At 42.9% G+C, this 27,575-nt stretch overlaps 3 protein-coding genes across 3 annotated transcripts; 1 reads left to right on the top strand and 2 right to left on the bottom strand.

Moving 5' to 3' along the window:
* Positions 1 to 16,243: 16,243 nt before the first annotated feature.
* Positions 16,244 to 17,454, top strand: si:ch211-217g15.3 (uncharacterized protein LOC368914 homolog). Its single transcript, XM_037123397.1, has 4 exons — positions 16,244 to 16,335; positions 16,488 to 16,551; positions 16,676 to 16,713; positions 16,789 to 17,454. Exons 1-4 carry the CDS (start codon positions 16,328 to 16,330, stop codon positions 17,273 to 17,275), a joined length of 597 nt encoding a protein of 198 aa, XP_036979292.1. The 5' UTR covers positions 16,244 to 16,327; the 3' UTR covers positions 17,276 to 17,454.
* A 2-nt stretch (positions 17,455 to 17,456) lies between these two features.
* Positions 17,457 to 19,149, bottom strand: fuom (fucose mutarotase). Its single transcript, XM_037123399.1, has 6 exons — positions 18,989 to 19,149; positions 18,734 to 18,802; positions 18,576 to 18,646; positions 18,360 to 18,458; positions 18,186 to 18,259; positions 17,457 to 17,810 (listed from the first exon to the last, which is right to left on the bottom strand). Exons 1-6 carry the CDS (start codon positions 19,071 to 19,073, stop codon positions 17,744 to 17,746), a joined length of 465 nt encoding a protein of 154 aa, XP_036979294.1. The 5' UTR covers positions 19,074 to 19,149; the 3' UTR covers positions 17,457 to 17,743.
* A 3,197-nt stretch (positions 19,150 to 22,346) lies between these two features.
* On the bottom strand, positions 22,347 to 27,437 carry echs1 (enoyl CoA hydratase, short chain, 1, mitochondrial). The gene is made up of 8 exons (XM_037124588.1): positions 27,237 to 27,437; positions 25,593 to 25,790; positions 25,343 to 25,470; positions 24,774 to 24,873; positions 24,555 to 24,659; positions 23,086 to 23,205; positions 22,925 to 22,992; positions 22,347 to 22,833 (listed from the first exon to the last, which is right to left on the bottom strand). The coding sequence occupies exons 1-8, from the start codon at positions 27,325 to 27,327 to the stop codon at positions 22,768 to 22,770; spliced, it is 876 nt and encodes a 291-aa protein (XP_036980483.1). The 5' UTR covers positions 27,328 to 27,437; the 3' UTR covers positions 22,347 to 22,767.
* Between the last annotated feature and the right edge of the window lie 138 nt (positions 27,438 to 27,575).

The following is a 27,575-nucleotide window of genomic DNA, read 5'->3' as shown; positions in this document are numbered from 1 at the left end:
TTCAGAAGTCGTTTTTCGACTTCGGTGTGCTTATGCATGTGAAGTTGGAATGTGGGAGCAACAAGTATGATGTTTTCCGTTATCTTGCTCAGAGCATTTAAAGAGCACATTGACAGCTGTTACACATATCTGAGTGGCGATAAAGAACAAAGGAAACTAATCACGAAAGCCATGAAATGTATTCCACAAATATGCATGTTACCATCAGCCCAACGTTTACTTGTCCAACATCTTTAAGCCTGATGAAATGTCAATTCGGCAACTTGTGTTCCAAAATTCTCTCAGACTTTCCGAGCTGCTGCTCTGACTTGAGGGGGCATTCGCGTGAATTTTCGCAGTCTGAAATACGGATTTTAGATTATTCTGACACCACATGAATGCACCATTTTGTTTATTTACTTGTTTGTTATTTTTAAGACATATTGTGACTGTCACAACCGCTGTATCATATTGTAGCCAGTCTGCAGCCAGTTATAGCAGCTTAGTTTAGCTTAGCACACAGAAAGGAAATGGAGGAAAAGAGCTAGCCTGGCTACTGACAGAAGTGCTGGTAGATGGATTTTATTACCTTTGGACGGGGATGAGCTACCTGTTTCCCTGTGCTTAAATCTATAGGCTGTAGCTTCATATTCGCCATGTCAAACTACTCCTTTAATGGATCGCAGCTAAAAGCCTCATCTTTCTGTTTTGTTTTTTCATAAATCCCATTATGACCCACAGCCTGCCAAGTCGTCGTTTAGTCTCTGGTTTGCTAGACATCAGTGTACAAGATATTAAGCACAAGATGGCCTATAATGTTATCTCCGACAGTGAAACTAACAGCAACATAGCATTTGACATTCACGAAAACTTGAAGCCATATCTGGTGTATTAACGCTCCTGTAATGTCAATTCCGTGCGAACGTCTCGAGAGAATGGCTTGTTTAAGTAAGGAACCATGTTTCCGATTCATTTTTCCTCAGAGCTTGTGACTCACTTCAAAAGATGTTCTAGCCAAGTTGCCAGTGAATTATAGCGGTCTATCATCAGGCACTTGAGGCTTTGATAATGTTGACCACAGAGGAGCCGAAACTGGAACAAATTGGGGTTACATGCCTTACTTTGGGGCATTTCTGCGCTCACTCGCGATGGTGGGAATAGCCCTTTGCGTTCTGAGCCAGTCTGATGTTCTGGTCACACGCCTACATCTCAAACATCTCGCGTGTGAATATATTTTTCTGCGCTGGAAAAATACAGTTTAATTGAAATATATTTACCGCACTAATCTGTGTTTGTGTGAGAATGTGAGTGCCCGCCTGTGATCTCAGTACAGTGACAACCTGAACAAATATGCCGAGTTGAATCCTCTGAGATCACAATAGGTTCCACGTCGTCTCATGAGGCTCTGAAAGAGATGGGAGGGCACAGCAGAGGCCCCTGAATAAACAACCATTAAATTCTCCCTACGCCTCCATGAGGAGAACCTCCAGACTTGGGGCCGTGCTTTAAACAAACCCAAAAACACAAAACCAGACGGAAAGAGAATTAAACAGGGAAAATTGTTTGAATACGGTGGCCCATTTTACCTCTGCTACTTAATCTTTTCAGATTGGACGCTTGGAAAGAGAGGCAGATTAGTGGACAGCCGCATAAAGACGAGGGAAGACGGGTCGGAGGGAGCGAAGAGGGGGATGAAGTTGATGAAGGAGAAGATGAAAGCTTTGTTGTGCTGATGCTTAATGAGCTGGAAAACACAATTGAACTTCTCTGACTGTGGAAATTGCTGTGAGGGCATCGTAAATTAGCGCCAGTGTGGGAGCTAGCCTGCTGACAGAAAAGGGGCTTTGTGTGCTGAAGGCTTCTTCACAGGCCCGCAGTCACCGAGATCCTGACGTCCGTATCGTGGCTTGATCTGTCGCACCACAAAGAGTACGCCGTTTGCTCTTGAACGTGGATGAGGGAAAATGTGTGGCGGCATTGATTCATGTCCTCCTGACGTGAGGCTCTTTATGTTTTTTCAGTTCTTTCTCTGTGTCCTGCAACCTGTCGATCAGTGATCAATAACCGTGAGACGAGTATAGGACATAGTGGACAAGGGAGAAAGGGTGCGAAGACAAGATGGGTCTCACTCTTTTCTGATATTTAGTAAACTCCAAAGGGTGACTCTTCATTCTGGCTTTGCAGGCTTGGCACATGCCTTCTGTTACTAAGTGGCTTCATATTGAAAGGCTCTGCAGCCGCTATTCTCTCTCCCACTGGGTGCCAGCCTCTCTGCCCTGGCAGCTGCTGGGCTTTAGAATAGACCCATAGTTTCCCCTCTGCAGGTGAGCTGCACAGCCAAAACAGGGCCCCTCAAAGGCCCTTTCAGAGCCTCAATAGGAAACTGACTTGGGGAGAGAGGAACGGGCACACAATGGCCGCCTTCTCTGGACACAGAGAAGATGGAGATGAGCTATTGGGGTGCTGCTTTAGTGTCGCTTATATCCATGTCGAGGAGAGGTGATGAGAGAAGAGAGAAGAGGATGAGTCCCCCTGTTAAGTTTTTTTCAAAGGCGTGGTTCTTTCCCCTCAGCCTCGCCGCTGCAGCGCAGGGATGTCCTGTCATCCTGCCTCTCCGATGTAATTGCTGTGAAACCTGACGAAACAAAGTTTTTTTTTTTTTTCCGTGTCCTGGGGTGACAGGGGTGACACTCAGCTCCCATCCCCATCTACCCCCCCCCCCCCAGCTCCCATCCCCCCCTCCCCTCCCCTCCCCTCCCCTCCATCCCAGACCACTGGAACTCCCTCTCGCTCCAGCAAAAAACCCTTCCCATGCAGCCAGGAAAGAATGCACCTCCCTCCGCTCGCTCTCACCTCCTTTTCATAGTTTGCTTTTTAACTTTTATTAGCAACAGCTTTCACTGACATATGAAGAGTTGGCAAGGGAGAGATAGGGCGAGGGAGGGGATGAGAGATGGAGAACGGGTTACGAGAGGAGCGATGAAGGGAAGGAGACGAGGGTTATCCTTCCTCTTTGTTGCTAAATTGCAGCATGTCCACATCCTGTCAGACCAGAACAAAAACAGAAATGCAATTTGACGACCTCGATTGCTGAATCGCAGCCTTCAAACTATGACATGGACACTAGCTGACTGCGGTTGTTTTGGCCCATCTGAGAGCCCAGAAGTCCAAATTTTGCTCGCATGCCTTTCCCGAAACAAACATCAGGGGAAACATCCAAACAAATGTTATCTTTAAGCTTTTTTTTTTTTTCTTGATTTCACAGAGGTCTACTGTCTACTTGTCTGAGGCGGTGCAAATATTAAAAGCCGACACAGATGCCTCTCTGCTGAGCCCTTCTTCTTCTTCTTCAGTAGAACATATTGTACTTTCCGCTTGTCTGTGAAATGCGGAATTTAAGCAAGCTTTGCCCAAAACCCTGTAACAGGCCATGCAGAAAGAAGACATCTATCAGATGACAAAAATACCTATAAAGATGCAATCAGTTGCTGGCTATCAGACAAAACATAACATTTGGACTTTTCCCCCTCCAGTTTGCTTCACAGATGTTGTGAAGTAACATCTGGCTTTATTATTCTGTGAATAACTGATGGAGAAAATTAATTTGGACCAGAATTAGTCAGGCAATTCTCTTTACTTTTTTCTTTTCTACGCATTTCTTTCATTGCTTGGAGTGTTGATTGTATAAGCCAGAAATTGGTAGCGTTCCCTGGTCTGCTGTTGCTAGTGTATAGCACCAAGAGGAACAAGAGGATTCTGCCCTCACGCATCCACGAGCAGACAGGAATGCCTCTTTATGGAGGTCTCTGTCCTGATTGACTCAAGTAGGCAAGGATGCCAAAAAATATTTCTTTTCTCTTTTACTACATGAGCAGCGGAGGAGAGACATGGATCGTATGACCAAACGCTCAGAAATGTGGTTCTTAAACAGCACAAAAGATAAATCTCTTGTGGACTTTGTATGATTTTTTTTTTTTTTTTTACTTATTGGCATGAGCATATAAATAAAATTTAAATTTGTACCATGTGATTTTGAGTACTTGAAAATATATTCCTATCAAAATGAGTGAATTCTTGCCCATATTTCCCGTCCGTGCTCCAAAATAAAGAAATATTTCAAAATTATAGTCTTTTGTTATTGTTTACAGTTTGCATGAGATTTTAAACACACAGTCGTCGGGGAGATTAGGGAGACTTTAGCTGTCTAATATAATTAAGTTGGGTAGGAAGATGCTATCAGTCCCTGTCTCATTTTTCCTCTCTGTTCTTCCTCTCTCGCTCCTTCCCTCTCCTCCTCTAATCAGTTCCACTCTGTTATTGCTGGCCCCGGGCTGTTTACCTCTTTGCTAAACTGCTTTCACAAGCATGAGACCAAAGCCTGCTCAAATGACTGCTAGACCCGCAGTCACGGTGTGGCTGACCTTGCGGCAGTTGTTGCCATCATTATGGCATCAGTGCTCGCTGATCTGACGTCCCTCACACCTTCACAAACCGGGCATCGCTTTTCCTTCTGAAGTTAGTCGACCGTTTTCGAAAAGGTCAAGCGGTGGATGGGGAGGGCGGGGGGGCTGTGCAGACGGACAGAGACAGACTGTGACCGCAGCCCTGAAGGACATTAAAGGCAATGAAATCCAGGACAGGCAGTTCAACACGAGCTCCGAAGACAGACATGCCCATGAATGCAACACGCTTCATGTACTATTTGCTGTGAGGTTTTTCAGAAGAAAGAAGCATTTCCTGCAGTCAGGCCAGCTGGGAGTGATTTAGTGACATTAGTTAAATCCTACTCTGGCAAGCATCTCTCCTCGGGGATAAGTTCATAGGGCTAAGTAAACCAATAATGTAATAATAACTCTCCTTAGCGAAATTCATCTTGTTTGGGCTTGCCTTGAGAGGACACAGTGGGCATCGTGTTTGTGTTACTTTTATTTGCAAAGAGCGCTGTGACTTTTGAGTTTAACCTCTGCTGCTACAACATGTGGCGCTCTTTGTTGTTTGAAGAGTTCCTGAAATACACACTGTACTCAAATGTACATAAATACGGTTCTAGAAATAATACTAGATGGAAACACTGTGAGCTCAGAGGCCTTCTAGCTTTGTTTTAATACATTTGCAGTTGAAACCTTTTGGCCTCCAGACCCGTACAGACAGCATGTCTTAAAAGTATAAGTTCACCAAAAATGAAAATTGTGTCATTATCCACTCACCGCACAAGTCAGGTGAAGTTTCAGTGTCCACAAAACACATCTGATGCTTCACAGCAAAACAGCGTAGCAGCATTCTCCTAAATAACAGAAGAAGATGGGGACTTGTCTTAAACATAAAAAAAAGTGGCTAAAATGGCTCCATACAGTTCGTCTGGTGTAATCCAAGTCACCTGGAAGCCTCAAGATTCTAAAGTGATCTGAAAAGACGTTATTTACACTGTTTTTAAACCTTCACTGTAGCTGCTGAGCTAAAGGCGTTTGCATATCTGAAGTGGATGCACAAGCTCGACTGCATGACAAGGGTGTAAATAACATCTTTCCAAATCAGTGTCGGCTTCGAGAGATTTGGATTATGACAGATGAGCTGTATGTTGTGTTTTTTTCAGTTGTTTTAAAACAAGTCCCCGTCTACTTCAGTTGTTAAGGAGAATGCTGCAACGCTGTTTTGCTGAGGACTTCAGAACCTCACCTGACTTTGCATCAGAATGGGAGTGAGCAGATAATGACTTTTTCAGCTTTGGGGGAACTTTTCCTCTAAGCTATTAACTCTGACTGTAAACCCTTTAGCAGCTTTAGCAGCAAATACTTTATCTCTGACTTTCTCCACATCATCACATCTCATTAGTAGTGACAAAAGAGATTGAATATAACTGAAACAGGTCTTTGAATCAAAGCTCAACAAACATAATTTCCTACCAAACCCGTTTCTGAATACAATTTGGATAAAAGGAACAAGCTGGACTTTCTTTTGTTTTAACACTGCGCTATATAAAAATAGACGCGTAAAAATGTAACAGCCATTTGCATCGAGCAAACTGAGCTCAGTGAGAAATTTCAGACCACGGCATGGTGTGCAGCTGGAGTGCAGACAGATGTGTGATTGTCATTTGCAGTGCCCAAATAACGAAGAAATAAAGGAACTAACACATTGTGAATAATCAGTACCTATTCATCCTCACATCTTAGTTTGACTTCCACAATCTTGTTCTCTTCATCAGAAATATGTCAGACAAATAGGAGAACTACATAAAAAAACGTTGCTTCCACCTCTGAGCTGTTTGACTGTATGGTATCTAGATCTGGACGAAGTGAGGACAGAATCGACATCACTCTTATTTTCGTTTGGTCTGTCAAAACTCCACTAAGCAATACATTTAAAAGGCTTTCTTTCAGTGCCGGCTTTTTACGTAAATTATATACTGCAGCGAGTAAGTGGCTCCAAGTTATCACATATCAGTAGTGGTGACCCCTTTCCCTTTCATGCTGTGTCTCTCTTTACCCCGCTGTTGTCTGCATTCTGCAGGTATGTAATTATGGTTTGAAAAGGTCGGAGCCAGACTTTCCACAGGGCACCGCTTAGGAACAAAGCCGGGGTCTGGGAGCTCAGGTCAGGGAGCGCGGTGGCTGTACGGTGGCTGAGATACACATCAATGGAGGAACAGTCATCTTCAAGAAATGGAAATCTGTTAGTGGAGCAGATTCTGAGGTCTGACTCACATCCTCTGACTGTGCTGAGGATAGTTTACGTGTCGCTGAATGATGCGTCATGAGCAGCTTTGTAATCTGGCATGAATGGAGGTTTGTTGTAGCGGCTGCAGTTGATGACCGAGGCATTACATGTAACTGGAGTCCTCAAATCCGATTACAATTTGTCACTTTGATGCAGTTACTGAACATTAAAACACACAAACACATCTCAGAATTACACCAAGGGGCAAATAGACATTGTGAGTAGATATTACTGTACAGGGAACAGGGTAATTTAATGACCATTATACAACACTGGGTGTGTTGAAAGCTCATAACTATATGTACAAACACATGTGAGCGTGATCTTTTGAATTTGCGATGGGGTTTTTGTAAGCAGCTGCAAAATGATGGTTGGCATAAATATACGCAAATAACATTATAAAATGTAAATATTGAAAGTGAGAATTATTACTGTGACTTGAGTAAAAAAAAATGTGGACTTGGGTAAAAACATAAGCTCCTTGGTGGAGGTAATACATTTTACAGTTTTTCTAATACATTCCTATTTTAATTTTTTTTTAGTATGAATGTTCCCAACGTTACCTAACTTTATTTACTCATCCAAACATATTTAAATAGAGTCGGACAGTAACACATTTTTAGTATTTTTTCTAATCTATTCACATTTCCCAGCAGATAACATTATATAATTGAAAAACTGTATCTGTGTCAGTAGACACCACATTCACAGTTAAGTCTTTAAAGCGCTCCCTTGTCCACATCAGAAGAGCTTCATCAGTTTTGTGTTTGAAAGATTAACATCACGGCTGTCTTTACACTGTGTGTGATGCAACATACCGTTGTCCCTCTCTCTCCGCTAACTAGTAGGTCAGGAAATCTCTGGGACGGTCTGTTGATGCTGGGAAATTTCTTTTGAGGATGAGACCACAGATTTTCAATTAAAAGATGCCTGAAAAACCAACATCAGATACTTGGATTTTTTTGGGGGTGGGACAAATAGTTCGCTCTGTGACGGGAAACAGCGTTGCTGCGATGGCGAGCCTGCACATGAGAACAGCCCTAGAAGCAGTGCTCCAATTAGCTGCGGATGATTGGTGAAGACCAAAGATTAAGTGATCATTTTAATTGAATCAACTGGGTTTAACATTCTTTGTCACCGGGGAGCCTGTAATCATCCTCTCCCTGTGTGACAAATAAACCACTGGTATTTGAAGTATGACGATGCACAGTCACATTCACTGAGACACAAATAAGTCTTTTTATTAATCTATGTAATTTTCATAGCTGAGCTGGCTTTTCCTTATCATGGGGGGGGGTATGAGGTTCAAAAGATGAGAGTTTTGTCCACTGATTGTATCTTTGTGTAATATCCTTATTTGTGCTGAGGAAAAACTAAAAGCAGAGGAGAGGGGGAAAAAAGTTTCATCTGCCGACATAACTGCACAGAGAGGGCACATGTTTCTTTAATAAGGATGAAAGCGCAGCGCTCTTGTAACCGGATCTCTCTGTAGCAGGCAGCTTTCCATCAAGGAACAGCAGGATCCTCTTTTTAACCCAGGAGCATCAGGACAGATGGGACCATGACATGCAAACACACACAGACTCACATTCAGAGCGTGACAGACACGGAGGGAGATTTCGTTGGTCTTATGGATACAATGTGTTGTGAATATCGAGGGGAGGGGCCAAGGCAGTGTCTAAGAACATCTGTAACACCTGCGCTCACTGTTCACACCTGTACTGACTGTCGCTCCTCTCTGTCGTCGTCACTGTTTTTCGCAGGATGTGCTCCCCGCTGAGCGCTTTGAGCTGACGGCTCTGTGATGAATTCGCTGGTGCTGGGGGTCAGAGGTCAAAGGTTAGGGGTACTCCAGCTGGCATCCAGGGCCGCGGTGGACTCCAGTGAGGAGGCATTCAGTGGCTGGAGCAGGAGGGGGGGCGAAGTGGGGGAGAGGAGGCAGAAGTTGTTTCTCTTTCTGTCTTGTTTGATGTACTCCACCCTCAAGGCCCTCTTTTTCCCATCTGGCATAAAAGATCTCTGGTCTCCGATGTCAGAATATGCTGAACAAAAACATGTTATATTGTTCTTTTTTAGATCTTAAAGGAGCAGTTTGTGAGATATGGCCATCATTTTGGTCTATAACATTAAAAAGGAATAACTAATATCACCAGCACGTTGTGGAGAAACAACAGTGTGGACGCCAAGATTTGTGGTGTTGTCTATTGAAGACAGCATGGTATCCAGGAGCTGATGTATCAACTCTGTACTGTATCCACTGTTATAGTTATCGAACTGACGTCCCGGCTGTCTTGGAGGCTGTGTTTAGACTCAGTACAGTTCCGGTGGTGCCAAATGCAGTTGAGTATGGCCTCGTGGCCCGTGGTGACTCCCTCTGTGATCCAAGGTCCTGGTCTTGACAAACTCAAGGGTCACCAGATCCACAGCTAGCTGAGCCATGAGCTAAATAGCTAATGATTGCTAACTAAAGCAAAGGATAGTGAGCAGAGAACATGAGAGCAAACACAGCCATATTCTACAAATATCTTTAGAATAAAAAGGCTGAGCTCATTGTTTTGGGTTTCTCACCTGCAACTTTTCTATTTTAGTTGACAATGTTGCAGCAAGCAGCTGTTTTATAATGGAAAAACAACAAAAAACAAGATGACAAAAAACACTGTACACTGTCTGCCCAACACCAGTGCAGAAACAATTAGTGACAAGCTAACATAGCTGCGCACTTACCCGCTAGCCACATTAAATTTAGAAGATGGTGGAGAGCAAAATCAGAGATTAAAGAAGTATGAATATTGCACTTGGATTCATCAGGTGGCTCAAAATCCCAGAACCCATCAGCATTATAGTCTCTAAGAGGCAATGCCCAGTGTTTTGAGCCTTGTGGTGTAGCCAGCAGCTATCTGGATAACGAATAATGGATCTGGGCTAAGACCCTTCCTCTTCCATGGCTGACGGGTTCTAGGTCTAGTCTAGGACTGTAGTCTGGACTACATGTGGACTGGATGGAAACCAGAATGTGTCCACCGTCTACAGATTCTATGTTCATATGCAAATATATAATAGAATAGGTGGAACATAACTTCAAATAAATGCCAATACTGTTAAGTAATTGCCGGATGAGAACATGCCGACTGATCACTCAATAAATTCACAATATCAACTTAAATGTTGATCAAATGTCAGTGTGTGTGTCAGTCCGCTGTGCCGAAGTGGCTGAAAAAATCTGTTATTGCAAGTTTCAAGTTATATCAAGAAGCATTGACAGCTGATAAAGAAATATCTCTGAGAGTGAATATAAGAAGTCCCGCCTCTGCAGCTCCCCAGTTTATCATGTAGAGGGCAGCTTTCTTAATTAATGAGCCACATGTGCCAAGTGTTGGCACGATGCGTGCTTAATTTAACAGAGTTTTCCAAAACATTAGTTCTCCTCGGGTGGAAAATGTGTTTAATGAGAAGCGTCCAAAACACAGTAAATAGCCATTAAACTTACTTTAACAGCTCCCACATGTTTACTGAGTTTATGAGGGGTGTGATTGAGGAAGGATAAGGGTGTATGGTATGTTTGTGTGTGTGTGTGTGTGTGTGTGTGAGAGAGAGAGAGAGAGAGAGCAAGAGAGAGAGAGAGAAAGAGAGACCACCTGAACTTTCCCTCTCATTATTCTGTCTACAATATGATATTTCCATGACTGATACACACTATCACAGCAGTGTAATGGCTCTATGTCAGCTCAAAGCAACCAGCGGCGCTAATGGCCGTCTCTCACACAGCTCCAACAATTGTCTCTTCTGAACAATAAGGTCGGCCATATTCCTGTGCGTCTCCTCTCCGACAGACAAAGAGCTTCCCAGTTTTCTGTCGACAGTTACATAACAGACAGAGGGGAAAGTTCCTCTTTCTGTCTGTCGCAGCTCCTGGCCCACCTCCCCTCACCCGCCTCGGCTGTCATCAGTGCTATTGTTGCTGGAAAAACTGTCTCCGGTATTACCTGTGGAGCCAGGTGGCTCCGGGCCCCAGACTGACTGGCTCATCACCCCCCCACCCCCATTTTGCCCTCCTAAAATCCCGCCTGTTCATTGAGGGAGACATTTTATTAAACTGAATCACGTTAAAGGCAGTGTCTGTACGCAACTGCTGAGCAGATGGCTCACTAATTCTCTCTGCGGCCGCTTCATAAGTCTGACGGCTCCCCTGTTCACCAGACCGTCGTCACAACATTTCATGTTCGCCTCCGCTCTTCCACGGAGGTCCTTCCCCCAGCCCTGTAATTCGTGCGGTTAAACTCCAACGTGAGATGTCTAATGTGTGTTTAATGGGTGTTGGTGAGGCATCAATTAAGTTAATTGTAGATCATTGAGTTAATTTTAGTTATTTAGAAAACCCCAGCTTTCCTAAATGTTGTGAGTGTGGGGGATATGACGGAAGACTGCGAGTAAAGACAGACGGGTGGTTAGCCTCAAATACAGCCCTGCGCTCCGGGACGACCTTTATGGGATTTACTGATAGTAATGACGGTGATGATGAGGTTTTTGTGCTGATGATTGTTTTAGCGTGGAGGGGTGACTTCTCTGTTTTCATACGAGGCGTGCAATATGTTCATTATCACGTTTCAAACAGCGATACAGTTTGCGTTGAGGTTTAGCGTGGAGTCAGATGTCTCCAGCTGATTGTCGCCCGTTAGATATTCTGTTTTCTATTTGTTTCTCTGCCAGTAGAGAAGCCTGGATGAAGATGGCACTGTGAGTCAAGTCGAAACATGACGGCTGCATTCCTCGGTCTTAGCAGTAATAAGCAGTTATTGGTTTTGGGATAGAGCCAGGACATCAGATCCAGCACTTAGAATTACAATTTGAAGAGAGTGCTGTCATCAGTGGCAATGACATATTAATCCACTGTATCTGACTACACATCGTGCACGTGTGTAAGCCTGTGGTACTGCAAACTGTGCACACATGCATCCATGCTCATACGACAACAACTGTGTTACAGAAACATTACGCAAAAACCAAGCCAAGATCATTTATTTCAAAACGGGAATTCAGTCCAATATTCATTTTGGTGGTTTCCCCCATAAATTACTGCAAGCTGCAACATTTGGAGCATGTTTACTATCCCAGATTTACAGGCATAAATCACCACTTAATGCTGCATTTAAACAGACAGGCGATTTATTCTTGGCCCGCTCCGTGCGTTTTGTGCAACAACATCGTGTGGCTGTGTGTGTGTGTGTTTCACACTTTATTGGCAGCAATCATTACTTGCTGACAACTCCCATTCGTTCTGGTCTTTAGTGTTGCCCTTACAGTTTTCTAAAAGGCAGCCTGTCGTTCACATGACGCACACGCGTTCGCACAACACACCAGCACCAGAGGAGGGAAAATTATTTGGCAAACGGAGCCTCTGATGGCCTCTAGAGGTGTCAGGGCACACCACACATACAGTATGCAGCATATTACCTCCACACCGCCTGCAGCCAGTGTGAGACGAGAGAAGCTGAGGGTGTGTTAGAGGCTCATTAAGAAGTATTCCACCATCTCTCGCGCTTGTTTTGCTTCTAGGCTTGATAATTACGCTACATAAACTTCTTTGCAAAGACAGTTAAATACAAACTTGTAGTGCACCATACATCACCTCAGTGCGATACAATCACATATAAGTGACTGTCTTTATGGCTTTCATGTCATCATATTAAAAAGCAATGCACGCACATGTTGATATAAAATTTAATTGAAGGCTGATTTGATGTTTTTACTGTATAATACTTCTTTTTTTTTTTTTGCCTGGAGACAAATGGAGTTGTAAGTGGCTGCTAAAGATGTTTTGGGTGACACACCTAGTTATTTTCTTGCAGAGAGGTTGATCAGATGATCAGTAGCACCCCCCATATCTCACACCGGCAGCCGTTGCTCTTAGCTGGGAAACAGCTCTGATTGAAACAAAAGCAACCTTTTAGTATTTTTGGTTCTGGGCAGAAACACATTTCTGTTGGTGGCTATTCTTTTTTTGAAAAAATTTGTAATATTAAAATTAGGCATCTTTCAAAATGCCAATGAATGCATTCGAGTTGAAAAGTCAATCTTCCGACTGCGGTTCATGTTCATGTTGGAATGTGGGAGCGACATGGACGCCAAAAAGAAGATGCTAAGCATATTAGCGCTTGGAGCACTGAAACACGTTGACAGCTGTTTCCAGTATTTGAGTGACAAGGAAGTGCAAAGGAAACCATACAAGACAGTACATGACTTTGATAAAAGTTTCTTACCATCGACAATGTTTTCTTTTCTTCAGCCATGGTTCAACGTCATATGACGACAATTCAGCCACTCGTGTGCCAAAATGTTTTCCGACTTTACAAGCTGTTGAGCAGGCGTCATGTGAATTTTCCCTGTCAGAAAACCACTTTTCCAACAATTCAGACAGCGCAGTCCTTTCCCCTGTTGGGAAGTTGTTCTTCCGACTTGGATGTTTTCATGAATATCTATTTAAAGTGCTCCTGTGTCATGTAGATCTGCCAGTGTTGCTCTGAAAAGTTACATGTTTGGTACCACTGCTTTTAAACTTTCCAACACTTCATTACCGTAGTGGAGTGAGTGAGATGATAGAGAGCGACTCATTTGGCGAGCCGCAGCGCTCTGCCAGCCAGGGGCTGCTCAAAACCACACAGGAGCGTGTTTTCCTGGCCAACCGTGGGACCATCAGAGGTTCAGGGAGCAGCGTCGTGTGGTTAATCTTTGCTGTTAGCTGCTGGGCCTCTGGGCTACACATGAAAGCTGTTTCACTGATGTGTGCGGGACACTGGGGGGTGGATTGGTGGAAGCTTCAGCACACTTTATCCATCAAACCTCACTTTCAAGGCTCGGAGCAGCGGGATGTCTTCTGCCGGGGTTGCGGTTTCTGGGAGACGGGCAGAGCATTTCCATAATAGCTCACATCTCCCGGCCTCAATGTCAGTTTAACAGCCAGTGAATGTTTGTCACCAGTATGAGTCTGGCAGATTTTATGACTATGTTCATGAAGACAAATATGCTTATTTGCTTTCTTGCTGCGAGTTGGATGAGAAGATTGTTACCACTGTCCCTTTTGTACAGTGAATAAGAAGCTACAGCCAGCAGCCAGTTAACTTAGCTTAGCATACAGACTGAAGACGGGGGGGAAACAGCTAGCCTGTACAAAGGTAACAGAATCAGCCTACCAGCATCTCTGCAGCTTACATATATGCATATTGAGCATACAAACATTGGTCTCAATCTTCTCAGCTACCTCTAAGCAACAAAACAAATAACTATATTTCTCAACTACTCTGACCACGTAAGCGTGGACTGAATAGAGTGGTGAAGGCAGAATAAGACAGTAGTCGTTATTTTGTCAGTATTTCACAGGCTATATCGAGGGTACCTGGCCTTTGCTTGCTCGAGGAGAGCCTTCTTGGGCAGGAGACAGTAGACGACTCGGTGACCCGCGAGTGGGGCTGGTCGAGGGGTAACATTGGACTCGTACATATGGATCTGATAGAGAGGGCAGATAACCAGCAGACGCAGCGGAGCCATCCCTCGAACCGAGCAGGAAGTGTGTGTCTGTCTGCCCCTGTTCTACTGTACACTGTGTAGATCCTGTTGTCATGAGACATTATTAGCCCATATGTTAACTTAATGACCTTCCTACTGTTGCACGGACAGTGAACAAGGTGTCTCACGGCAAGCTCGACGGAGGGGCTGCCGGACTCTGAAACACTGAACTGAGGTGAAGTCAGATTCTTTAACGACGTATATGTGCGTTGGTTAAAATTAGTTCATGGTGTATTGCGAGCTTACAGATTAGCCTCGGAGTTAAAGTTTTTTTTTTCTTTCTTGGCCACATGTCAGCAACATTTATTCATGAAGTGAGTTTTAATCTAAACAACATATACCATACTCTAAATGTGTGGCTGTGTATTTCAGAAACAGCAAGTTCTGCAGTCTGACAAGGATCGTGGCCTGGATGTAAATTAGAGCTGACACATTCAACAGTTGCTTCAGTGAGCGCTGTGCCTGCCGTTAAGATCACAGACTGATCATCTGCCTCCAATCTGTCCCCGGCACAGTGGGTGTGTATGTGAGGGGTAATTAGTTGTTTTAAATGATGAAAGCTGTATGAAGACGGAGTCTGTGTCTGAGAAGGTTCCGGGAAAACTCCGCCCAGCATGGTGAGTATTATTGCTTCATGGTAAAATCATACGTTTAGAAGACTTTGAATACTTCGCATTTTACGCACACAGTCCCTTCTTATGAATAATGAACTGACCAGTTTAAGTCCCAAATCACTACATTTAAACAGTAAAGCAGAAGTTTTACATTGGTGTTGTGTAGTTTACCAAGAAAGACAAAGACAAAGCAGGACCAGTAGCCAGCTCAGAACTTCTGCAATCAAAGAAAACAGGATGTCAAAAAGGGTATCACTATATTATTAGTGTTATTATCGGACATATCAAAAATCCTGATGATAACGCTCATTGAAAAGTCAGGGATCAAAGTAAATACAATTCATCTGTAAGCCTGCTGCACCAAAATAAATACAAATCCATCCATAATACAAAGAAGAACATTAAATAAAATAATTGTAAAAACTGAGTAAAACTTTATTTTTGATCAAAGTGTTTAGCACGTACAATCGGTGTATAAACATTTAATATATGATTTATGACAAATGATCATCTGGTTGTAAGCAGATATAAGTATTATTAATGTAATTGTCAACAAGTTGAACAGATGGATACAGATACTGCATGGCCATTATAGTAAAACGCAGATGGAATAACATGGAATACAGTATATCTTGATTAAAAATGTCTGTTTGTTATAAAGCCATTTATCAAATGTTTGTGAAGTGCTTGTAAATACTAAGAAAAGGGACTAAAATATCAAAACAAATGATAATAAGTAGGCTTCGCTCAGTCAAAGCAAAGTGCTGAGTGTTCAAGCTGTATAATTAATTGCTGCATCTCGATCTCAACAGACTGACTCAGCGATGTTTATTTATTGCACATGTAATACTGTAATTAAACTTTATTTGTATTGCACTGGAGTCACATTGAACCCAGGTAGCAGGGACGGCCCCCTGAAGGAGATTACAGAGACGATTACTGCGTTATAAAAGATTAAATATCTCAACCCTCAGCTTTAAGGTCACAGAGTTTTATACCCCTGAAATCCCTGAGTGCTGACAGGGAGGGTTAATTACAAAACCAAAGTTATAATACTTGTGATTGTATTAGATCAGAGTAGATTTCAGGGGGTTTTGTCACTGTTTCTGGATTCTGGATAGGACCATGTACACACAGCTTATTCACACTGAGTAGGCCTGATGACAGGATGAGGAGATTAACTGTGCTCAGCTATCGAGCAGACACTCATAATACGGACAAAATGTTGCTAAAGGCAGTTTAATTTTTTAAAACTCGGAGCCGCTTTGTTGAACACAGACTAGATAAACACATGGATCACTCACCGCTGACGCTCCTGCACTCAAAGGATACAAAGGTCAACAAAAATACGACGGTTATATTGGTGGAACTTTGGCCTTTTGTTTCCACTGCAGGTGGACTGAAGTGACAGATTTCTTGTAGTTCAGATTCCAGCTGTTCAACTGAAGGCAAACACCATGTTCGGGTAAGAAAACTGAAGTCTAGCCATGCTGACTTTGGCTATTTTTAACCTGATTTTAATGTTTAACTTTTTTTTTCCTCTTTGACTGGAAGAGATTTGTTGTGTAACGTCTGCCATGAAATCTTGACATTAACCCAGACTCTCTTCACTTGTAGGTTTTCTGTAATCGTCTGTGCTGCTCTGATATTTGGCGTCACAGCAAAGCCATATAAACCCTTGGTATGTACATGTTGTATATATTTATGTGTGTATGTATATGTTGCTCCTGGCTGTATATGTTTGGACTGTCAGTTACTTGTATTTGGTCAGCAGTCATGTGACATTTCTCTGACTCTTTTCTCAGAATGAACTTGAGAATGAAGCATACCAGATTGCTGTTATGTAAGTTGTTATTTCCTTTAACTACCAGGCAAGTGAATAATCTTCCAGACTGAGCTTATGTGATTGTTGTTTCAGGTCCATAGATGACAAAGGAAAGATGTCCTGGGGAATGCAAGTGGAGCCTCCAGAGGACATGGATAAGACTGACTATAACATGGACCGTCCTGTTTTCAGTGAACCTGAGCAGGACTGGGATGATGTCTACCACAAAGAGAGAGAGAAGCTGATGGCATATCTGGCCCCAATGATGGCTGAGCGCAAGGCCCGTGCAAAGGTCCGTGCTGGGTACTCTGAGCCGGAGAGGGATGAAGACGAGCTGTACCATAAGGACGAGCAGTTGTTGCCTGTGCGGATGGAGATGCTGAAACACGAGGTCAGGGGTGCAAGTGATGTCAGAGTTCACCTCGAACCAGAGGAGGACTTTGACGAACTGTACCACCAAGATGTCCCCCAGCCCGTCCCTTACCAACGTGTCGCTGAGGCCGCCGCTCCTGCTGACGTGCCGTTTCAGAGGAAGCACAGCGAACCCGAGGAAGATCTGGATGATCTTTACCACCAGTGATCTTTAATAACTCCCCCTGTCTTGATCCTTAACTTTTTGAATCAGACATAGCCGATACGCTGTTGCTACGACAGGGACATAAATGTGTCTTCTGACTCCATTAAACTGTTGAAAAGAATGAACAGTGTTGCCCATACTGTATGTATTTACAGTAGCTGATAAAGATACTGTAACACCAATCAACGGGTTCATGTGTTTTATTTATTGAACAGCCTGTGCAATGCAAAAATTGTTTACACAACTACAAAATACAGTTCTGCTCCATGTAAACAGATTAATCAGATCATTTTGCGGTATTATTTACACATAAACAGGAATAAGGAATAAAGTACGCTTTGAAACCTGAGCAAAACAGAAAATTCATTCCATGCAAAAAATATTTACCGTCTCCTGATTTTCACTGAGAAGAATTACAGTTGTGACTGAAAGCAACATTAGATCATTGTCAAAAGTGTGCGTGCCTGTGTATCACTGCAGCAGCTCGGCAGGGATGACCCCCTTCTTCAGTATCAGATTTCCATACAGCGCTGTCTCCCTGCAGAGGAAGATAATGAAATGTATCAGCTTTACTTTTTAAAGACATGTTTGAAATAATGGGACTGCTGTGACGACCTCTGAATCACCTCCGTCATCTCATATTTGCTCCGAAATTATGAGAGACGGAGAGAAATTCAATCTGATTATCATTCTAGTGAATCACAGAGTTTAAGGTGCCCATTCGCTGACTTTAGGGGTTTGCGCATTTCTAAAAAGAAAAGGAAAAGACAAGTGACAAATAAATCTTAGCAAAGGCGTGTCTTGTAGAGGATGTGTGTCTTTTACAAGCAGCACGTGCTTTTGAGACCGTATTGCTGACACAGAGTGAAACGCTCAGCTATAATATTCAAACAAAGGCGGAGAGGATACACACCCTGTTGCCACAACAGCAAATGCTTTCTTGGCTCGTTCATAGAAAGCAAACCTTTCCACTGTCTCAATGGAAGTCTATGTGGAAACAGATGTCAGCACAAAAAGAGTCAAAATTCAAAGGGCCACAGTGTAACTAAGTGAATTATTCAATCATTGCGTGGACTGGCTGTTTTACCGGAGCCCCAGTCTCAGTCAGGAGATCCCTGTATGTGTACCACACAGGGACAGCTACACCTCTCTGTCTGTCACTGTCCACCAGATCCATGACTGCAGCCTGTGGACACATATTACAGATTAAACAAAAATACATTTTAAAAGGAAAACGTGCCCATTAATGCCACTGACGAGACATCGCTCGGTGGTTTTAGCTTTAGATTTATGGGTCCAGTACCGCATGGGGGACATAGGTATCCAGGGGCAACAGCTTCAGAATGGCTTCCAAAAGCTTTGGGATTCCCAAACCTGCATAAAGATTACAGAGAGCTGAGGCAATGAACCATAAACACACTCAATTAACATTGTTATTGACATATAAAGGCATTCAAATACCGTCAGCTCTGATCTCTTTTGGACCACAAGCACAAATGGAAGATGTTGGAAAATTTGCATCAGCAAGAACTGAAAAGGGGGAGAAAAACAGTGAGAGGGTGAAGGACTGAATGTGTCCTTACAGCTGCAGGTTAATGATCCTGTGCAAGCTGCTCTGTTACTATTCACACTGCTGTCTACTTTGACTTGGGATCGCTTACAAAAGTTGCAGTTGCATTAGAAAGGCGACTTAGTGCACGTAATCAAACGTCGTACCTATTTCATCCCCATGGCCCATTCTAGCGAGAGCATAGAGGAGCTCAGGTGATAAAACAGAGGGGATCCCTTTCAGCACGACCATGCTGGCAGCCAGAGAGAACACAGTACTGGAGAGTGCGGAAGTGAATTGAGAGTGGTCACACCAGCGTACTTCCGTCTTCGTTTAAAACCGCCAAGAATGCAAGCTGATTAAAAAAACAAAAAAAACAAATCCCTGTTAGAAAAAAACACACACCATTCATCGAGTAGCTTGTCTCGTGTGTGTTACAGTGGTGTCTGCTGTTGGCCATTTAGCCAAAATTCAGACTTCTGTTTCATGTTTCGGTCCACCGGAAGGACGTTTTTGTAGTCAATGAACTATCTTGTTTTTGAACGTCATCCTCTCTGTAGACGCAAGGAGACGCGTCATGTGATCGAAGACGCTAATCTGATTGGTTAGAGGGGCCCTTTAAAACACATTTAATATTCTAAAATAAAAGTCCTATTTATATAGTAAATAAATAGACTAAGCTTTTTTATTTACATTTTGTGATTTTTTTTCATGAATTGTGGGCCAAATTCCTAAATTGTGAGATCAAGCTATAACACAAACACACAGATGACATGAAATGAGACTAAACTGTGTACTTTGTGTTCAATTGAATGATTACTTGCGCTATTGTGTATTTCACGTTTGCAAACACGCTAAGCAAACGACCTCACAGTAGCCTGTTTGAAAGAATAGGGTGGTGTCATTAGTCCGGCAGACTTCATAGTCGGTTAATCCTCGGCCTGTGTTGTTTCTGACACCCTTGGGTGGGCATAATTTAAAGCAGACACCGGTGAATGTGCTATTCCGACACGGTCTCCGGTGCCAAGAATGTGAGATAATGAAAATATTTGTCGGATGAAAACCACTCCACCCCGGCCCGTTTCATCTGAGCCAGAGGAACTCTCAGCTGGATGGCAGAAAAAAAATTGCTGAGGAATCCTTTCCACGACCGCAAGAAGCAGATCTGCATATATTAAAAAAAGTCTGTTTTTTTTAATATATAAAAGTCGAGTCACAGTTCGGCATCGCGGGCCAATATACTGAATTTATAGTCCCGAAACAGCTGCTGGTAATAACGAACGGGAGAAATGTGTTGGTGCTTTATTGCGTGTTTCGCATCTGCAAATATTAGTCATATACGTTCATACTGTTCCTGCATTCCAGACCCGCAGTGTAGTTCGGTCCGCTCCTCTTATAGTCTCCAAGGATTTAAGATTGCGTGTGGACAAATAAATCTAAAAATTCTGTTTTTCGCACATGTCGAAAATATGGTTCCATCATGAAAACCACTCGTGTTTATGTTGCTTCTTCCCTTGGCTTTGCTCTAAGTTGTGCAAAGTTTCTAAGAATGTTGTGCATATAAAACTGAGTTCTTGGAAAGGAATTTTAATGCAAAATAATAATAGATAAAGTTGCCCTCATGACTGTGCAGTGTCTGGGACTCTGAGCGTGGTTGTTGGAGAGGACAGGGAGGCTGCTGGGCAGGAGAAAGGGCCCTCGCAGGAGCCAGGCCTGTCTGCCGGACTGAAAGCCCCTTTCTCCCTCCCCGGACTCACGCTGCTCTCTCTTTATCTCGGCTTCTTTAAATGAGTTTATCACGCTATGAGGGTCTGCGCTGCCAAAATGTAACGTTTTGCCCCCTTTGTCCGCGCGGAGAGCCTCAATTGAGTCTACATTTATTATTTTGACCTTTCGCTGCAGCCTCAAAGAGGAGCTTCTTTTCGGGCCCTCTCCGCAGACATTTGTGCCTCCCCGCGGAGTGAGGAGACGAGTCCCCCCCCCCCCTCCACCTCCTCCTTTTCTCTAAGTTTTGTTCCAGGGGGCTGACAAGAAAGCAAGCTCCAGGGGAATATTGAATGAAAATAAAAATCAATTAGGCCATGGCCTTGTGGAGATATGGGGCGCCGCCGTGTGAAGATCAGAGAGAGAAAACGGTGGCTGGCGATGATTGGAGCGGCCGGAGAAAGCGCGCACTAACCAAATTTGTTCTGGTGTTTCCTTTGAAGTCAGGACGATGGTTTCATGCGCCCTCGATGAATATCAGCCAATAAGGTGATGCGCAAGACTTAACATCATATGGATCAATATGCACGGCTCTTATCTTTTTAAATGCCCACAATTAGACAGAAGTATTTTTTCCATGCCTCTTCTTGCAAGATCACACGATTCTTCTCTAAATCAATCACACCGGCAGTGAAGAGTTAAATCTTACATAACTAACCAGCTACCCACCTACATTCTGTCAAAAAAAAAAAAAAAAAAAAAAGCTATCTGCCTTTAAATCAAGCCATTTGCGGAATTGTTCTGCGCGGTGACAAAATCTGGGTTTTTGATTTTCACGTAAAGAAATGAGACGAGCTGCTGAAAATATGCTCTCCAAATTAACATTTCTATGCAGTATTTGAATGTCTTAAAGTCTAATGACTTTATAACTGTCACATTACACTTACACGACGCGCTTTCTCTGCACCCAGCCCGGTGCGTGTCTCTGCTGCAGGCCCACTGAGGTTCGTCTCTAACAGCACAGGAGCGCCATCTTGTGGTGAGAGGTGCGCACTGGTTTAACGCTTATCACATTGAACATTCGTGTGTTCATTAACACGACCTCTTAGCTGTTTTCACCATCCTATTCTTCTTATGATGGTGTCTCCACCTATGCTTGCTGCTTCCTGCCTACTAATCTTAGTTTTAACGTTAGCCTCCTGGCCGAGTCGGTCATTACAAAATTGTTTAACTGTAAATCTCTTGCCAGCCTCTTCCTTTGCCCGCTCCTTTCTTCTCTGGTATTCCAATTTCTGTGCTGGCTCTTGGTTTAGCTGGGACGTCTCCAACAACAACAACAACTACTGCTTAATTTTCAGCAGTACATTTCTTAGGTGCTGTAGCCAGCTGCCCACGATGCCCTATTATGTTTTGTCATAGTGTACAATGAGCATAAGGTCCAGTGTGTAGAAGAAGCCATTTGAACATGACCACATAAGCAAAATGAGCAATATCAGTGCTGCGAAATACTGCACTGAAACCAAAACTAAGACCAGCAGTTAAAAAAATGTGGCACAAATACCAAAAATGATCCGCTGTCACCACTGCTGCAAAACAATTACAGATGAAATACTTCAGGATAGAGGGTTTGTCATTGTGAAACACGCTAATCCTCACAAAAGGAGAAATAAATAAAATGATTACTTTTCTTGTTTAAGTGACTTAAAATAAAATGTGGATATGATTGCTTACATTAGGATGAACATGAGCTGGCCTTCCCCCGTTTAAGTAGTAAGTAAAACCTCAATGTGTGTGATTAAATACAGCAGACCTACAGTATACTCCCATTTCTCAGTTGTAGCACTGAAAACCACTCTGGAGCTTTATTTGTAAAATGTACAGAGAAACAATTTACCTGCAAAATGCAGACAGAACATTTTGACAGTGAAAATGAAAAAAAGGCAAAGTCAGTACTGATCATCAAGACTGATTCCTGCTATTACACACTGACTATAACGGTTATCAAATGTTATTCACATACAAACCCCCTGCACTCCTGCACCCACAGGTGTCATCTGATTTTGAGTCCAAGCAGTAGGGGGTTCCCTGTGATAAGACACTCCCGTGCACTCACTCAGGGCCAAATCCCAATTTAAACACTTGTATGTTCCACTACAATCAGGATTTTTGCATCAGATTAGGAATTGACCCACTTATATCAGGAAACTCTGTGATCTTGGCCAAGCTCTTGTTTTGCTTTTTTCTACTTGTCCTGGAAACTGGCCTTTCTCTTCTCCACAAATGCTGTCATGCCCTCTTTACGGTCATCCTGCAGAGGAAAAACATAGACATACACACGTCATGATTGGACTGCTAACACCAGACTCGACACCCCTCCCTCGCTCTGAGACTCTTCTCACCGTGGCAAAGGTAGCGTGGAATAAACGCTTTTCCAAACGGTTACCCTCAGCCAAAGTCAGTTCATAAGCTGCAATAACACAAAAGAACAAGTCAGGCAACACTGACGATTATTAGATTTACTAAGTTTGAAGATACCTCTTAATAAAACTATATTACACACCTGCATTAACAGCCTCTTTGGCCATAGCAGAGACCAATTTGGAGTTGGAAGCAATTTTCTCCCCACATTTAACCGCTTCGGTCACCAACTGGTCCACAGGACAGACTTTACTCACCAAACCTGGAACAACACAAAATGCCAGAGTCAAACATAACAAATATATGAGAATCCAGTGTAAATGCACAGTGATGACACTCCGTGGTCTGTGGACTGATATGAAGCCTTGAGTTTGGCATTACTGTTGTCACCATCTTGGTTTTGTTTGGAGTCAGAAGTGATCGTATTTCTTCGAGAGAGCAGACCATCTATTTTACTGTAATTGGGAGCATAGTTTGAAACTTGAAACTAGTGATTGAAACCATAAATTCATTAAGAAACTATCTACTGAGGTGATGAATAAAGTGAGAAGTGGGGTAATTTTCCAATAACTTACATACAAACTTCTTTTTAAAAACAGTGGAGTCGCCCCCTGCTGGCCTTCAGAGTTAAAGTTAGTTAATTTAAGGCACGTTTACATGGCTTCACTTTTCAGACCTGAAATCTCTGCATATATTTCATCCAGTCAACTAAGAGGTCTTGTCAGTTTATCATAAGGTACAATGGTACAGTCTGAGGTATAAAGAGCATATGCCATCTTTACCCAATTGTATATACTGTCAAAATATTAGCGTCGCTGTTACATAGAGGTGGAAGAAGAATTCCAAACATTTACTTAAATAAAACACCAATACAACAACGTAAAAATACTCTGTATTATTATACTCAAGTACAAAGATCTTCATTCAAAACCCTATTGTCAGCTACATTTACTAAAAGTATCTTAAGTAGAAGTATCCATACTAGAGTAAAATGTTGAACTATTATTGAACTATTAGATTTTTATTGTTGTTCCTGTGTGTAGGAGCATTTTGCTGTTGTAGCTTGTTGGGGTGTAGCAATATTTAACTACTTCATACGCAGTGTGGTACTTTTGCCCAGTGGCTCTTAACACTGGGGTTGGACTTTGCTTTACAAATTCATATCCATTGTACAGACTTTTATCTTATCTTTTGCTTTTGGAAATGTTCTTTTGATATAATGGAAAACTCATTGAACCTCAAATAAATTCTTTAAATGAGACAATCTTTACAGGAGGGAAATCTTTCTTTGTTGGGACGGCTTTATACCTCAGACACCTGAAATCTGATCCCCCATGAAAACACTTGTTTGCCCAGATGTCACAGAGCAAGCGTTTTGTAAGCTTATTATATACTATTTTACGCAACATTTTAATCTACAAAGTAACAAGTGATAATGGTTTTCATGTAAATGAAGTGGCAGGAAAGGTAAAAAGAAAGATTTCCTCTGAATTGTCATGGAGTTCAGGAACAAGAAGCATAAAATAGAAATGATCAAGTCAAGCACAAGCACTTTAAAATTGTATTTAAGTAGAGTACTCGAGTAAATGTCCTCTGCAACACTGCTGTCACCTGATTGCTTGGCTTCTTGCGCATTAATTCTGTCTCCTGTGAGTACCATCTCCATTGCCAGGGATTTGCCAACTGCGCGGGTCAGCCGCTGGGTGCCTCCCGCCCCTGCAGATAGACAGATGTTATGAACAGCTGCTCCAAAAACAAGAATCTGGTAACCTCAGAATAAGGAAGTGAAGTCTGAACAAGGAAGGAAAGTGGATTGAAATGAGTGTTTACCAGGAATGGTCCCTAACAGGATCTCTGGCTGGCCGAACTGCGCCTTTTCTCCGGCATAGATGATGTCGCACATCATGGCCAGCTCACATCCTCCACCCAGCTTAAAGAGAACAGTGTGCAGCATGAGGAAGAGGTGAGGATTTTCAATAAAGCTCATTGTACAGGGATGTCTCATATTTCATCATTTCATTGATATTTTTTACTTCCTGAACTGTTCAAATACTGGCTGTAAAAAAGGATAAAAGCTATACTATCTGGCCAAAAGTATGTGGACAGACCTTTCTTTTTGGTATGAAACCATTTCCTGTCTGGCCCGTGCATTTGATCTAAAAGTTTTGGTTATATCCCCCGTAAAAATCTTTAGTCTAGCCAAGGTTTGATGCTGAGAAAGGCCATCATTGCCAAGAACAACAATCTGACTTCCGTCACATCTATTCACTTTCTTAAAATGTCTTATATTATTTCCAGGTTTATGTGACGATATTAGAGTTTTTTAATGTGATCTTGGACTTTTTGGTTCCACTGTAAATATATCATACACACAAATCAAATTAAACAGAGACACTCACAGCAAATCCATTGACAGCTGCAATCACGGGCTTCTTCACCGTGGACACTCTGTTCCAGTGAGCCAGGAAGTTCCCACCGTAGCACTCCTGGAAGGTTCGATTCTGCATCTCTTTAATGTCGGCTCCCGCTGGAAAACACAAAAGTAGAGCTTAACTCTGACAAATCACTGTGAATGGCTTCTTGTCATGTCTTTGCTCCTCAGAGGAGTGGAAGGAAAAAAAAGGCCAAGAAAACACTCGGCTCCCTCACCAGCAAAGGCTCTCTCACTGCCGGTGATGACGATAGCTCCGACGCCGCTGTCGACCTCGAAGGCATCCAGGGCCTGTCCCACCTCCCTCATCAGCCCGTCACACAGAGCGTTAAGAGCCTTGGGTCGGTTCAGCTGGATGAAACCCACGTTACTATTCTCACCGCGCTTTTCCACCAAAATATACTCATACTGACCACCTGCAGGCAGAGAGAACCATCATAGAGAGTCAGATTAGATTTCTGTGCACTTAAGGGTTTCTGCAGGGTTCAATTATTTGTAACTTTTCAGTATCACATATAATGCAATTTATACCTATTTTACTGTTGTGCTGGCAAAACTATTAAAATATAATGGTAAATCAGCAAGGAGGATATGGCCTGTACTAATCATTAGAAAATAGACTTTTTAATCCCCTTCAAGGCTTTTTTTTCAGGGCAGATACCCTGTGCACAGTTTCACCCTGCACTGTGGACTCATTAACCAGGAGCAGCATAGTCTGGAACCAGGTGAGGTGTCACTGAGGTGGTCCGAGTTTAGCGGCAATATCACAAAGAAAGGTAAAATCCTGGTTAATCATTCAAGTAAAAGGATCCATTAAGAGAAAATCCACCTGAAAACAGAATTTTCTCTTCAGGCTGGTTCAATCGTTTTGTCTCTCTAAAGTGGAAATCAGACCATCAGGACTTAACTTGATGGTACATTTGGCGTGACACTTTTTGGAGCTTAACTGACATCGAACAACCAACCCCAAGTATAATAGCTTTTTATATTGAGGTGAGTTTTATATTAATGAATTACTGTGGCCAGCATGGGCTCATACACCATAAATTAAGCTGGATATGGAACAAATTGTTTATATTTTCAAAGAATAAAATCTCAGTAACTTGACCTTCAGACATTTGTGTCTACAACAACATCACAGGTAATAATTGTTCTGTACTATGGCTGCAAGTAACAGTTATTTTCACACTGCTGTCACACTGTCCTGAGAGCTGTCACAGCTAACCAGTCACATCTGTGGAGCAGCTCTGGGATTTGCATCTGGGCTGAAAGCATCACTACAGTCTCACAACATTGAAGAACAATCTTTGTTAGATACACTGATATTCTGAATGACATTTTCCTTCAGCCACCAAATAGTCCATCTTCTTGTTGTCCTCTGATGTTTTGATTTTTTTTTTTAAGCGGTCTTTCTCTCTGTTGTTATGTTACATGTCTTGAACTATCTCGTGACTGGGCTGAAAATAAGTGCACATCAACCCTTGGATTTCTTCTGTCTGCAGTCCATAATTATCAGTATCACATCAGAAACGTTTAAATTCCCAAATAAAATCTGAGCGATTTAAAGTTTTAGACAGTAACACCTGTACATTCCTTCTTATGGTGGAACTTCCATTTCCACAGGACTGGTTCTCGTGTTAACGTCATGCTCCTGACTTATCCTCCATTAAAGTTCAGCACTCAAACGTTTAGTGGTATAATTAACACTAAACACAGATAAACGCCAGGACAGAATAAGTTAGCTACAGTGTGCCTGCTGCACCTGCGGCGCACACTGAGTGACGCATGTCTCTTGACATTGTGGCAGGCCAGTTGTTCATATGGCTCCATTAGACTGACCCGGACAGGTTTAAAACACACACCTGAGCTGTAGAGACGAGCAGCGGACAGGACGGCCGGAGCTGCTCTGCAGGGCTTCAGGAGAGAAGCTGCACTTTTGCACAGGAAAGCCATGACAGCGACGACGACGGAGGAGGAGGAGGAGGAGGACTTGTCACAGAAGTTGCTCCAAGATCGCTAGCTGCTCTTTCCTCTTGCGTCGTCTTCGTCGTTGGTGTTTTTCCAAGAGGTAGCACCAGCACGAGCTCGCGTTACCGCCACCTGGTGTCTGCAGAGTGCGATTGCGCTCCCCTCCTCCAGCGGTCTCACTTCTAAATAAAACCTGTTTTAGTAAAGTAAAGCCCGACTTATATAGCACGCCA

Source organism: Acanthopagrus latus, chromosome 15 (genome assembly GCF_904848185.1).
Source record: "Acanthopagrus latus isolate v.2019 chromosome 15, fAcaLat1.1, whole genome shotgun sequence".
In the NCBI taxonomy this organism is placed as follows: domain Eukaryota; kingdom Metazoa; phylum Chordata; class Actinopteri; order Spariformes; family Sparidae; genus Acanthopagrus; species Acanthopagrus latus.
This window is presented reverse-complemented; position numbering and strand designations above follow the sequence as displayed.